The following is a 13,638-nucleotide window of genomic DNA, read 5'->3' as shown; positions in this document are numbered from 1 at the left end:
CTAATCTCTTCTATAGAGGAGGTTCCACAAATCAACCATGCCATTTAGAATCGGTTCCAGCTCCCTCCCCCCGCCCGTCCGCACAACGCTTGCCCCGCCTGCCGCTCACTGATTGGCTGGCTCACCAATCACCCCGCCTGCCTCTAAGAGTCCTATCTAAATCTTAAAGTCTTAAAGCTGTCAAGTTTGAACATCCCTGGTTTTTTTTTTTTAAAGGGTTAGGGGTGCAAGAGTCTTGTAACGTGACAGCTTTAAGACTTGCACACTTCAATGCCAGAGTTCCTGAGCCAACATGACTGGAGGAGGAATTCTGGGAGTTGAAGTCCACAAGTCTTAAAGCTGCCAGTTCTAACCTCTTCTATAGAAGAGGTTCCACAAATCCACAGTGCCGTTTAGAACTGGTTCCAGCTCCCTCCCCCCGCCCGTCCGCACATCATCAAGATGAAGAGCGAGAGGAGGAATTTTGGGAGTTGAAGTCCACAAGTCTTAAAGCTGTCATGTTTGAACACCCCTGGGGGGGGTTCTAAAGGGTTAGGGGTGCAACGGTCTTGTAACTTGACAGCTTTAAGACTTGCGTGCTTCAAATGCCAGAGTTTCTGAGCCAACATTTTGGTTGTTAAGCAAGAGCGTTGTTAAGTGAGTTTCACCACATTTTACAAGTTGGCCATGCCCACCCAGTCACATGACTGCCAAGCCACTCCCACCCAGTCACATGGCTGGCAAGCCACTCCCACCCAGTCACATGGCTGGCAAGCCACTCCCACAAAGCAGGCCACACCTACAGAAGAGGTTCTAAAAAAAATTGAAACCCACCACTGCTGTAGATCCACTTTGAAAGTCCAACAGGAAATATAGATGACATTGTGACATATTTTCGGCTTTGTGAAGCTATGTATCCTCACAGGTGCATTACTTTACAAGTGCAGGTACATCCCTAAAGAAAATATACCTGGGAAGGGCGTCATGCTTTAGTTCCTGTTTACTATAACATCATCACTGTTTGTCTTTACTGCGGAGAGACAGTTATAACTTCAATTATGTTTTTACCCTCTTCCCATTTTCCAAGAATATACATAGCTCCAGGGCCACTTGTAGCTCAGGGTTGAACTGTGGATACTTGGTGTTATTGGAGCTTGGTTGTTTCCTTGCAGAAGTTTCACTGCACTTCATTGATCTTTGATAATAACATCTGCAAGAAAAAAACAAAGCTTTGAGAGCACCAAGGATCCACAATGATATACAGTATTTATCATTTTCCCCTTCTGCTTGATCTTAGCATTGTGATTCAGAGGAATATTGCTTCTGCAGTAGAAGTCCTGTTTGAAATTGGCAGTACGACTGGGGTTTCACTGTAAGATCCATCTTATCCAATTTTTCCAATGAAGGCAAAACCAGATCTTTTGAAAGACTACCCGCCAGAATAAAAGCAAAAATTCCTACTATGAGTGCCCGAAAAGTTTATTGTCTCTCAATATTGTTCTAGCTAGCAGAAGAGCTAAGGCTAGTGGTGGGATTCATTTTTTTTTTACTACTGGTTCTGTGGGCATGGCTTTGTGGGCGTGGTATGGCTTTGTGGGCAAGGCAGGGGAAGGATACTGCAAAATTCCCATTCCCTCCCTACCCCACTAACATGCTCTCCAGCTTCATTCTCCTGTTCAGGGCAGCAAAAGAAGATCAGCTGGGAGGCAGTGAGGGTGGGGCTAACCTATTTGCCGGTTCTCCGAACTACTCAACATTTCCACTAGAACCTGTCAGAACTGGCTGAAGGCCCAGCTACTAGTCACACAACAATTTCAGATCACCATCTGAATAGTACAAATAGGCAAACAAGGCAAATTTTGTCAGTAAACTGCATGACAAATCCAGGGGAAGGGCTACTTAATATAAAAGGACAAGCAGGCTACTGGAGAAAATTGCAAGGCCTTGTGCTCGTTCCTCTCCTTCTCATTTGTTTTTTCCTCCAGCATCAGCATAGCTGAATTCCCAACAATATAACCTTGATACTTGACATTAATGGGACATACAAGGAGCCCCCAACTCTGCATCCCATGGGCAACAGTGATGTCACCAGCTAATCCTTTTGTGGGAAGAAATATCCATCTGGTTCATTTCCAAGCTGGGAGAAAGACACTGGAAAATGGAGGCTGATTGAAAAGGTTTAAAGATGAAGCAGAACCACATGGGTTCTGGGCAGCTGACTACATGGAGTTGAGAGTGGGTTTTTTTAATACCTCCTCTTGGGCTTTACACTTGAACTTCCTCTTCCTGTGCAAGAATATGTATTCTATTGGCTGTTGTCAGACTCTCATAGGGCCATGTAGGGGTTATGTAGGGGTCATCGCTGGCTCTAGGCAAAGTACAAATCCTAGGTGTTTGACTCAGCTACCTTTGGTTGAAGTTTCTGAGGGTGATGCAATGAAGAGGTGTTGGGCAATTCCTTTTTTCCCCTTTCTTTTAATTTTGTATAATTATTTTCTTTTATAGTTGAGCACTTTGCAATTAGCCATATTCTAAGATATTTAACTTTCTTTGTCACTTGCAGTCCTATTATTCTTTCTAATTCTTTATTTTGTTCTTCCTTCAAATTTGTAGTTATCATTTTAGTCTTTTCTCTATTGTTAACCCTGCTACATCTCCATATTTTTCTAATTCTCGAATTAAACTACTTCCTGTTTCTAATGGATCTTCTATAATGAATACCAAATTATCTGCAAAAGCCTGAATTTTATATTCCTCTCTTTTAATTTTAGTTCCTCTTATCTCCAGATTTTGCCTAATTCTTATTAGCAGACTTTCAAGCATCATGATAAAGAGCAGAGGTGATAGTGGACAGCCTTGCCTTACTCCTTTCATTATTTTGAAGGTCTCTGTACTTTCCCCATTTAATAATATATTTGCCCTTAGGGTGGAGTATATCATTTCTATTAGTCTTTCAAATTGGTCCCCTAATTTCATATTCTTAATTTGTTGTATCATGAATTCCCAATTTAAATTGTCAAATGCCTTCTGTGCATCCAGAAAAACAAGTGCCACTTGTTTCTCTGGATGTGCCTTATAGTACTCTAAGATATTTGCTATTATTCTGATATTATTCCTAATTTGCCTTGTTGGAGGAAATCCATTTTTGGGTGTATATAGTCATTTAATAGTTTTTTCAATCTCTCCACTATTATTGTTGTGAATATTTTATAGTCGGCATTTAACAATGAGATTGGCCTATAGTTCTGAATCTGTTTTTTATCTGCACCTCCTCAAATAGTAATGTATTGTGTGCTTCCCTCGATGAATCCGGTATTTTTGCTTTCATCAGTACCTCATTATACATCTCCAACATCAAGGGTTCTATCAATTCATTCAATTCATCTATTATTTTATACCATTCTGCTGGAAATCCATCTGGGCCTGGTGTTTTATTATATTTCTGTTTTTGGATTGCCTGTTTCAATTCTAGTCTCATTATTTCTTTTGACAATATTTATTTCATGTCCTCTGTTATTGAAGGGCTTTCTTCTCCGTTCAGATATTCCTTTAATTGTTTTCCATCTACTTGCTCCCCTTTATACAGATTCTCAAAGAACTTGTAGGCATCTTTTTCTTCCATTCCATTATATGTTGTAATTCACCAGTTTCCTCTTGAAGTTGATATATTAATCTTTTCTCTCTCTCTTTTCTCAATCTATATGACAACCACCTCCTCGGTTTATTTGCTTGCTCAAAGGAGTTTTGTTTTGTTAGTTTTAGGCCCTTTACCATTTCTTCCTGGTATAATATGTTTAATTTATATTTTGCTAACATCCAATCCTTTCTAATTTTGTCATTGTGTGGCTTATTTTGTAATTCTATTTCTAAATTTTTAATTTCCTCCTCTAATATCTTCTGTTGTGCCCATTTCCCTTTGTTTCTTTTTGCTAATTCCGGAATAAGCTTTCATGGTGTCCCATAGATTTTGTGTATAGATGTCTGTTCTTTTGCATTTTCCTTAAGGAATAACTCCCAATTCATTTCTACATTTTTGAATAAATTTTTTTCTTTTAATATTTGCAAATTTAACTTCCATCTTTGTCTAGTTTTTTTTTACTTTTTCAAATTATTTTAACGGGGCTGTGATCTGCCCACATTTGTTAATATTTCAATTGTATGTTTTTCTGCTCCAATTTCCCCATTCAGCCATGCCATATCAATCCATGACCAGGATTGATGTGGATTGGAGTAAAAGGTAAATTGTTTTTTTTTTCTGGCTCCATTTTTCTCCAAATATCTATTAAAATTAGCTCCTCCATCATCTCAAAGCAAGTTGTTGGTAATACTTTTTTTTGTTTTGTCACATAGGTAATCTTTTTTACTGTCCACTATGGCATTATAATCTCCTATTATACAAATATTTCTCAATCCAATTTCTCTAATTTTTGTGTGTAATTTTTTATAAAAGTCCTTCTGATTTTTGTTTGGGGCATATATTGCTACCAATAGTACCAATTTTTGGTTTATCCATATCTCTATCCTTGATAATATTCCCTTTGGGTCTGCATGAATTAAATTTGTCTTTATCCCATCTTTAACATATATCGCTGTCCCTTTTCTCTTTTCTTCTGCTGATGCTGCATATAATTTTCCTAATTTAGGACATTCCAGGTATTTTATATCTTGTTTTTTAATGTGTGTTTCCTGTAACATATTATATCTGCCTTTTGTTTTGTTAATTTTGCCCAGATACGCTTTGTTTTTGTTGGTGAATTTAAACCATTAATATTTACTGACAATAATTGAATTTCCTCTTCCACTTCCTAATTCTCTGCCTGTCTTTTATTTTTTATTGACCCTAGTTTCTTTTTTGGCTCCTTGTTTTTGCTTCCTCCTCACTTCCTCCTCTCTCTGTCACTCTTTCTCTTCCCTACTACTTTCTCCTTGCCTCCTTCCTTCATTCCCTGTTGTTGTTCTTCCTGGCTTCTAGATTCTAACTCCTCTTTACTGCTATGTTCCTCTTCTGGGCCTACTAGTTGCTCATATAAATCCTGTGCCTTCTCCAAATTATCAACTTTAATCCTTTTCTCCTGTCAAGTTACCAGCATCCCTTCAGGCACCAACCACCTCAATAGTATATCTCGTTTAATCAGTTGTGTCACCAAAAATCGATAGTCTCTCCGTTGCTCCCTCACTCTTCACGGAATTTGTTTCAGGGTTTGTATCTCCTTTCCTTTGTGCACCATCGGTCCGTCTCTTGTTATTCTATAAATATATCTCTCACTTTTTTCCTCGCAAATCTGATGTGTACTTCTCTGGGCAATCGGTTTCTTCTGGCATAATTAGTGCTTACCCTGTATATATCATCCAATTCATTTAAGATCTCATGCTTGTCTCTTTGTAACATCTCTGCTATTATTCTGGCCATTATCATTTGTATATCTTCCTCTGTTACGTTCTGGAATCGGAGATAAAATGCTGCACGATCCATTTCCAGATGGACGAGGGAGTCTTCTAAGTTTTTGTTCAATGTTTTCATCTGCTGTTCAACTAGCTCTAGTTTCTTCTGTTTGTTCTGTTCTTTTTTCTACCGCTTTTATTGACTGTTCATTTTTTTCCAGTGTTTGTTTTTATTATTCCCATTTTATCGTCTAATTTCTGTATGTAATTTTTAACTTCATTTTGAGAGCCGAGGTGGCGCAGTGGTTAGGGTGCAGTACTGCAGGCCACTTCAGCTGACTGTTATCTGCAGTTCAGCGGTTCTAATCTCACCGGCTCAAGGTTGACTCAGCCTTCCATCCTTCCGAGGTGGGTGAAATGAGGACCCAGACTGTGGGGGTGATATGCTGACTCTGTAAACCGCTTAGAGAGGGCTGAAAGCCCTATGAAGCGGTATATAAGTCTAACTGCTATTGCTATTTTTCATTTCACTCATCTCTGTTTTCATTTCATTCATCTCCGTTTTCAATTCACTGTGATTTTTAGTCATCGCCTCTTGAAGTTTGATCATAGTTTCTTGGATGGTTAGCAATGTTGCCTACATATTTTGGATATTCACCGCTGTATTTTGTTTCTCCATTGTAGCCATTCCTTCTGATGACCTTTAGGATGCTGGAGAGGCAGTCGATACCGTTATCGCTGGATTTACAGTTGTCTTTTTTCTGGCTTTCAGTGATGTTGCTGTGATACTCGTCATCTCTTTTAAAATTTTATTTTGTTCTTTTAATATATTATATATGTTGTCCCAAAGTGGCATCCAATATCTTAACTGCTATTTTTATTTCAACTTACCTTCTTTCTATCAATATTCTTTTTCTCTCTCTTTTGATCACAATCCTAAATTTGCTATCAATAGGCTGTACAGTTTTACACTAGGTATTACTAATAATATATTTGCTTCACTGTTAAGTTTGTTGTTTGTTTTAAAAAAATTATATAATTCCTTAACTTAGCTTATTTTGTCTATATTAATCCACAAACAGTTATCCTAAAGCAGTATAAGCAATTTAAATAATGTCTATATATATATATATATATCTAAATTATTCAATAACAGGGAATAATAAGAAAAAAAGAGAAGACAAAGAAAGAGAAAGACAGAGATAGAAAGCCTCAATACTTATTTATACCAACAGTGCTATATCTTAAAAGTGCAATTATTTCATTATATCCTTAATGTGATTAATTCAAATAGGCATTTATAACTATATACATATACATAAAACTATCCACAAACTTTCCACTTACTTGTTTATAAATATATATAGATAGATATGAATACTTGTTTATTGGTATTGTAAATATTATATAAATATTGTATATAATTATAACTTAATTGTTTAAATTCTATTTATCATAACCTACAAATTTTTCTGATGTATATCTTCCAATAAGTATTTCACCAAACTATTAATGCAGTCAATTTATTCAATACCTTTTCTTTTACTTTTTTTTTTAAAGTTCTGGGTTGAATTACTTTTCTGTTCAGTCTTTGCAAAATTGTCCATGCTCTTCTGCTCTAAACAGTCCTAGGTAGTTTCGGCACAGCTGTTGCATCAGTCTCTTCCCCTTCTGTTTCGCTGTCCTCTTCTTTTTCCTAACTGCTATCTGCCAGCCACTGCCCCCAAGCACACCACAGTTCTCCAAGTCCTCCCTCTCAGTTTCTTTCCACTTGAGTCTGTATGTCTTTCTTCTTCGTGCTCTCTTGTTCGAGTCAGTTCATGCTCTTTCTTGTTGTCTCCCCTTCCGTTTGCTCACTTTCACCAGCTATTTTGGGCCGGTCTTTTGTCTCTGAAAGCTGCTCTCACCTCTGCTAAGTTGGCGTTCTTTTATAGGGCTCTCTAGAGCAGTGTTTTTCAACCACTGTGCCGCGGCACACTAGTGTGCCGTGACATAGTGTAAGGTATGCCGTGGGAAAAACACTTTATATATAGTCAATATAGGCACAGAGTTAAATTTTTTTAACATTTTTTAATGGTGGTGTGCCTCATGATTTTTTTCATGAAAAAAGTGTGCCTTTGCACAAAAAAGGTTGAAAAACACTGCGTCTAGAGACTCAGTGCTTTGCCCGTTCTTCTCTGCGATCTTCCTTTTCTGCCAAGGCTCACCGCTATTTCCACTTGCAAGCCAATCCACTAATCCTCTCAATGCCACAACAAGTTGATTAAATTCTTCCTTCCCCTTTTAGATAGCTTGCCGAGACTTCAGGCCTTCCATTGAAACAAGGCAGATGCTTGTACACTGGATTAAAAGGGTATCCGCCCGTCAAAGTGGGCAGTGTGTTGGGCAATTCCTATTGTGGCTGAGGGCTAATCCTACCTTTGGTTCAGACTTTGCTGCAGAGAATTTCAAAATATCCTAACTTGAATGGAGTTCTGCCTGCAGTATTTGCTTTGCCTATGAATAGAGCTACCAAGATAGTTGGCTTCTTTCAATAAGCTCTTTATTTCTTAAGGGGTGACATCTGCTGAAGGCTATTAAGAAAGGTGGGGGCTGCTTTCTGTCTCCAAGAGCATATTTCTCCCTTTAGGGAAATATAATATTCTGCCTTTTTAATATCTCCTAAAATATTTCATCCTTCTAGGAAAGGAGTGGGTGCTAACTTTCTACACTTTCATCCCAGAAGCGTCTCAGTGCTTCCGATATGGAAGTAGTATCTTGATTCTATAGGGTAGAAGAGACACATTGATTTTGAAACTCTGCGGCCACTAGCAATAAAATGCTTTCAGTATAGTGCATTTTCAGAATATGTGGTATAATACACCTATTGGTCTTCATGGTAGCAAAAGTCTCTTGGTTATTTTGGTTCCAACAGACTGATGCCAACCAGCTCTAGAAAACAACTTCAAGAAATTCCAATAATGGGGACGCACAAGTACAAATATAGCTGATAAACTACTGTAGAGTCTCATTTTGCTCTGGCAAATAAACAGTAAAATCTACAATAAAATCAGGATCCAGGGAAACCTGATAACCAGAATACTTCATAAAACTGGTTTCACATTGTGCTAATCCACACTTTCATTTGATTTTTTTAGCACAGGAGCCACATACAGGAATTTTGGTCCTAAACCTTAATCTAGCTTACACTAGCACCATTCAGGAGACTTCTCCATACCCTTCCATTGTGATAAATAATCTTTGCTTCTATCATGCTCACTCATCACTTTTCTCATTATAGTTTTCACTTCTCTCTTTGAGGCTCTCTTCAAGTGCATCTTTCCCAGTCTTTGCCTCAATCCATTTCTTTGTAGAAAAGCTTGTTTTACAATCTAATCCTCATTCATTCTTTACGCTGCATAATCAAACCATATTCTTATGCTCATTTCATACTGATAATTTATTTCTATATTCAGTCCAAATTCATTTTTTGCCTTTCTGTTTTATCACCCAGTTCTTAAATACCCTGTAGCCATTGTATCCAATATATTTGTTCAGTTTCTCCTGACAAACATAACTCCCTCTTTATTTAAAAAAATGGACAGAAGTGCACTCACATACAACCATGTTTGGGGTTTTTTGATAAACATTCATTCAGTACAATAGATTACACACACTAAATTTCTAGTACCTGTCAGGCCTGCCTCCATTCAAATTCCAAGAAAGAAAGCCCCCCTGTGAAGTGGTATTTAAGTCTAAATGCTATTGCTATTGCTACCAGAACCCATTACATTTTTACCCATAAATACTTCAAAAAATATATATAAAGGAAACATCACACACCCTTGTCTTACTTACTCCTTGCTCAATGCTAACCATTCATTACACATTCCATTTCTTTACTTCCATCACATATTACACTTACTTCATTCAGCAACCACATTTCAAAATGTTTGGTAATTCAAGGCCGCTCAGTTTGAGTGCTTACTCTAAAATCAATAAATATAAAATAAACTACATAATTGCATAATTTTGAAAGCGTAACAATGCTTATGTCATTTTGACATCACTGTAGCTTGTTACAGGTGCCTATATTAATCTTGTTAGTTTATATTCAACCAAAGATGGACAAATGACCCTGAAAGTAGATTTTTTTTCTTCGTTCCTCCCCCACAACTTTGGAGTAAAAAGGTCAAGTATTTATAAGAGAAGAGAAATCTAGTTTTTATCATCTAACCATGACTGAAAAGAACCAAGACTCCCTTACTTTGTTTTCAGACCCAGGATCTTCTCCCTGAATAATCTGTGAAGTCTTCAAGTAACTCCTACTGCAAATATAATCTAATTACCGCCCACCTCAATGGCCACAACACTGCTATAATTCAAGGTTTAAGCTACTGTATTATACAATGAGACAGAGATTGTGTTCATATATCACGACATGCTTTAATTGGGCTTGTTTCATTCTGATAATGAAATTTGTTTAGATAATGCACGAATACAGCAACTGTAATTTGCAAATCACAGCATATAGCAAGGGTTTCCAACCGTGGCAACATTAAGCCTGGCGGACTTCAACTCCCAGAATTCCCCAGCCAGCTTTAATTCTGGGTGTTGAAGTCCGTAAAGTTGCCAAGGTTGGAAACCCATGGCATATAGCATAACATTTCAAATCAGTCCAATCACCTATAGTTTTTCAACACTATAGTTAGAGCACAGGCTAACATCACATGGGAATCCACCGAGGTTATGTTCATGCAAAATAATTGCGTTTATAATACCATATTGTCCGAATGCAGCTGTTAGGGTAAACGACCATGGTTTAATAGGGTTGTGTTAACACTGCAACAGAGAACCTTACAATGACCCCACCAATCAATCTTTATTAAGGAGCTTAATAACAGGACGGTGCTAGGCGGCACTAAATTCTTCTAGTGTCCCTTAGAGCAGTGTTTTTCAACCTTGGCAACTTGAAGATGTCTGGACTTCAACTCCCAGAATTCCCCAGCCAGCGAATGCTGGCTGGGGAATTCTGGGAGTTGAAGTCCAGACATCTTCAAGTTGCCAAGGTTGAAAAACACTGCCTTAGAGGTGCTGCCAATAAAAGTCCCGAACTTCGCAGCTTCTGTCACCGTTCGATTCAGACGCTTTGGATTCCGAAGCCACCCTATAAAGCGCTCCCATTGGCGGACAGGTGGGGTGACGTAGAAACAGAGTTCATCAGACAGATTAAACGCAGCGTGTGACGTACTTTTCCCCCCCGTATCGTCCTTTGCCCCACCTACCAGCTCTTGAATTGGCCGAGCTCCCCGTCTGTCTGCAGACCACGCTCTCCTCCCCCCCCCCCATCCCCGCTCTTACCGGAAACGAAACCTCATTGGCCGCTTTGCTCAAGCGGCGTGGTCATTCCACGCGTTGGGACGCACCGCCTCTCTGCTTTCGCCTTCTTGCTTAGTGGCTGCATGCCACGTCCATCAAGAGCTGACCAATAGCCGACTACGCCCCGCCTTTCGGCCGGCCTGGAAGAATTTTCCAATGAGCTTCCTTTCTGGGCTACCGGTTGATTTTGCTTAAGGCGGTCGGGTAAGTCAAGATGGCAGAGGTCGCGGGTGAGCGAGCCGTCGGCTTTTAAAGGCGCTGCCTATGGCCCTGGCAAGGTCGCAGCGCCAGTCAAGGGCCTCCTCTGTGCTCGCCTCAGATCTCCTCTGGCCGTCCTATGGAGCCGGTCTTAGGCCCAAAGCAGCGCTGCCCACTCTTGTCTTTTCCGTCGCCTTTCGTGAGCGATCAGGTCCTGGCCAGGAAGGGGAAGGGGGAGGAAACGTTTGGCGCCGTCCTCGACGAAAGGACCTGTACGAATTGCTGGGAGTCCAAAGCAACGCCACTCAGGCCCAAATTAAGACCGCTTACTACCGACAGTCCTTCCTCTACCACCCGGATCGCAATGCGGGCAGCGTGGAGGCGGCCGATCGCTTCATCCACATCACTCAGGCCTACCAGGTGCTGGGCAGCCTCAGCCTGCGCAAGAAGTACGACCGTGGCCTCCTCACCCAAAAGGACATTTCCAACGCCAAGAAGCCCTCGGGCAAAAGTAAAGCAGCAGCTTCTGCTGCTCAGACAGTGTACAAGAAGCCAGTTTATACCTCTGGCCATCCTTCAGGCAAGCCCATCTTCAACTTCGATGAATTCTACCGAGCCCATTACGGCGAGCAGTTGGAACGGGAGCGCCTGATGCGCCTAAAGCAGCAAGAAATGCAGGAGCGCAAAAAGGCCATGGAGGAGGACAAGTACAAATTCCTTGAGAGTTTTCTCCTCGTGATGTTTTTATCCGGCGTCATGCTCCTACTCAGACACCAGTGAAGAGAGGAGAAAGTTGTGCTGACTTTGCATGCTGATCTCTTGGGGAAGCTTTGGAAGCAGGAGAAACAGAAAAAACTGGAGAGACATTTTGTGAACTTTCTGCTGCAGGACATTCAGCAGCTTTTGGGTTGTTACACCACCAGTCTCTTGGGGAAGTTTCATCTAGCGCCCAAAGGACTTTACAGTTTTAGAAGGATTTGAAACAGGCATAGTTTTACATAGTTAATTGTCCACGCTTAACAACCTCGGGAGAAGGGATATAGATGCTTGTCCATGAAAAATATTATCGTCAGATGCCACTTCTAATAGCATGAAATTCTTCCTCTTCCTTTAAGTCAAGAGTAGAAGGATTTGAGGGGGGGGGGGGTCCTTTCCTTTTCACGGGTTGAAAACGTTGCTGGTTTTGCACAGGCATATTTATACGATTGTTGAGACTTGTCCTGGATTTGGGCCCAAGGCTGCTGCAGAATGTAAAAATACAGAAAGAAATTGGAATGTTATGAACAAATATTTCATTTTTGTTAAAGCATTCAAATAGAGGGACAGTTTCTGTACAGTTTGACTTCTGGTACTGAGAGCCAATCATGTCTTTATCCTAAATATAATTTAATTGGATAAACTGACCACTGTGGGCTTTTTGCAGATTGTATCGTATAGCTGTACTGTGGTTTCCTTATGTCTACAAAACGTTCAAACCACACACAAACATAAATTTATACACACACACACTTTGTTTTAAAATTTCAAAAGCACAAAGATTGATGATACATGTTATTGAGCTATCTTTAACTATGACATGTTTTACATTAACATTGGGGATGGCTTAGAATAGTGTCCAAAATGTGCTTTTTAATTGAAGATGATGTTCTCTGCAGTAATCTTTCCAGGGCTTCCGCTGCCCCCTCTAAAACTGCATTTACACAGTATTGTTTAAGCTATTTTATTTATCAATTTTCTTAACTGGCCCCACCGAAGCAATTGTGTAATTGAATTCTCCCATTTTCCCACACTGTATTAAATCCTTAACAAATCAAACAATGGGATTGCATAATAGGATCCCAGAAACCAGAACGTAAAAACAAGCCAAATTTAGAATATTGTAGAAATACATCTAGGTTTTTTTATAAACACCACTTCTCTTTCAGTCTTAGTCCTTCATAGGTGTAAACCTTTTTTTTTCTTTTTTCCTTCCTGTATGATTTTCATTCTGAGTCTCCTAAACTGTCTGCTCCTAGTCTGGATGACAGTGAAAAAGTGCCTGCCCTTTTTCAGTTTTTAGCCAATAACTCCTCCCCTCTAGCAATTCTCCTTTGTTTTCAAAAACTGGAATGTTGTTCCTAAACAGTACTATAGAGGGAGTCCTAGTACTGTACTGATCTACAACTGCGAGTGAAATCATTTAGATTCATAAGCTAGAGTGCTTTGTTCTTGAACTAGCTGGATTTAAGAAGAATGAATCCCCATATATGGATAGTGAGAGGAAATAAGTTCCTTGTGATTGATGACTGTCATAAAAGCAGCCATCAATCTCAAACTAGGAAAAAAAGAGTCCCGTTCTCTTGGTTATGAAGAAACGCCAGACTAGGAGTGATATATATTTTTATCTTCTGTGTACTTTGTAATTAGCTTAATTTATTTTAACTGCCTTTAGATTGTGCTCTGCAGGTAGATTTCTATTAGATGCCAATTGTGGACACATTTCAGATTGTTGTTCCTGTTCATCCCTAGGATGTTTTAAGGATCACTTTTGAATAAAGTTCCTTGGAAGATGCAGAAGCCAGTTTTGGCGTTGTAATAATTGATGTAACATTGGAGGAAAAAGCACACTGAAGTAGTATTGCACAAGAGTATATGATCAATCATAAATCAGCAAATAGCATTTTGACTTGTCACTTCCACGTTTAGGGGCACTTTTCTAAAAGTGTGCACACTTCATAGCTG

The 13,638-nt window shown here is 39.5% G+C and overlaps 1 protein-coding gene across 1 annotated transcript; it reads left to right on the top strand.

Moving 5' to 3' along the window:
* The first annotated feature begins 10,882 nt into the window (after positions 1-10,882).
* Positions 10,883-12,792, top strand: DNAJC30 (DnaJ heat shock protein family (Hsp40) member C30). Its single transcript, XM_014059256.2, has one exon. It carries the CDS (start codon positions 10,984-10,986, stop codon positions 11,695-11,697), a length of 714 nt encoding a protein of 237 aa, XP_013914731.2. The 5' UTR covers positions 10,883-10,983; the 3' UTR covers positions 11,698-12,792.
* The last annotated feature ends 846 nt before the right edge of the window (positions 12,793-13,638 follow it).

This window comes from Thamnophis sirtalis, unplaced genomic scaffold (assembly GCF_051295495.1).
Source record: "Thamnophis sirtalis isolate CommonGarterSnake01/CBP01778 unplaced genomic scaffold, rThaSir2_p1.2 scaffold_6, whole genome shotgun sequence".
Taxonomy (NCBI): domain Eukaryota; kingdom Metazoa; phylum Chordata; class Lepidosauria; order Squamata; family Natricidae; genus Thamnophis; species Thamnophis sirtalis.
Note: the sequence above shows the minus strand (reverse complement) of the source record. Positions and strands in the feature narration are given on the sequence as shown.

Bases quoted from the DNA above. Each gene is read 5' to 3' on its own strand.
- DNAJC30 (XM_014059256.2), top strand. From the start codon at position 10,984: ATGGCCCTGGCAAGGTCGCAGCGCCAGTCAAGGGCCTCCTCTGTGCTC.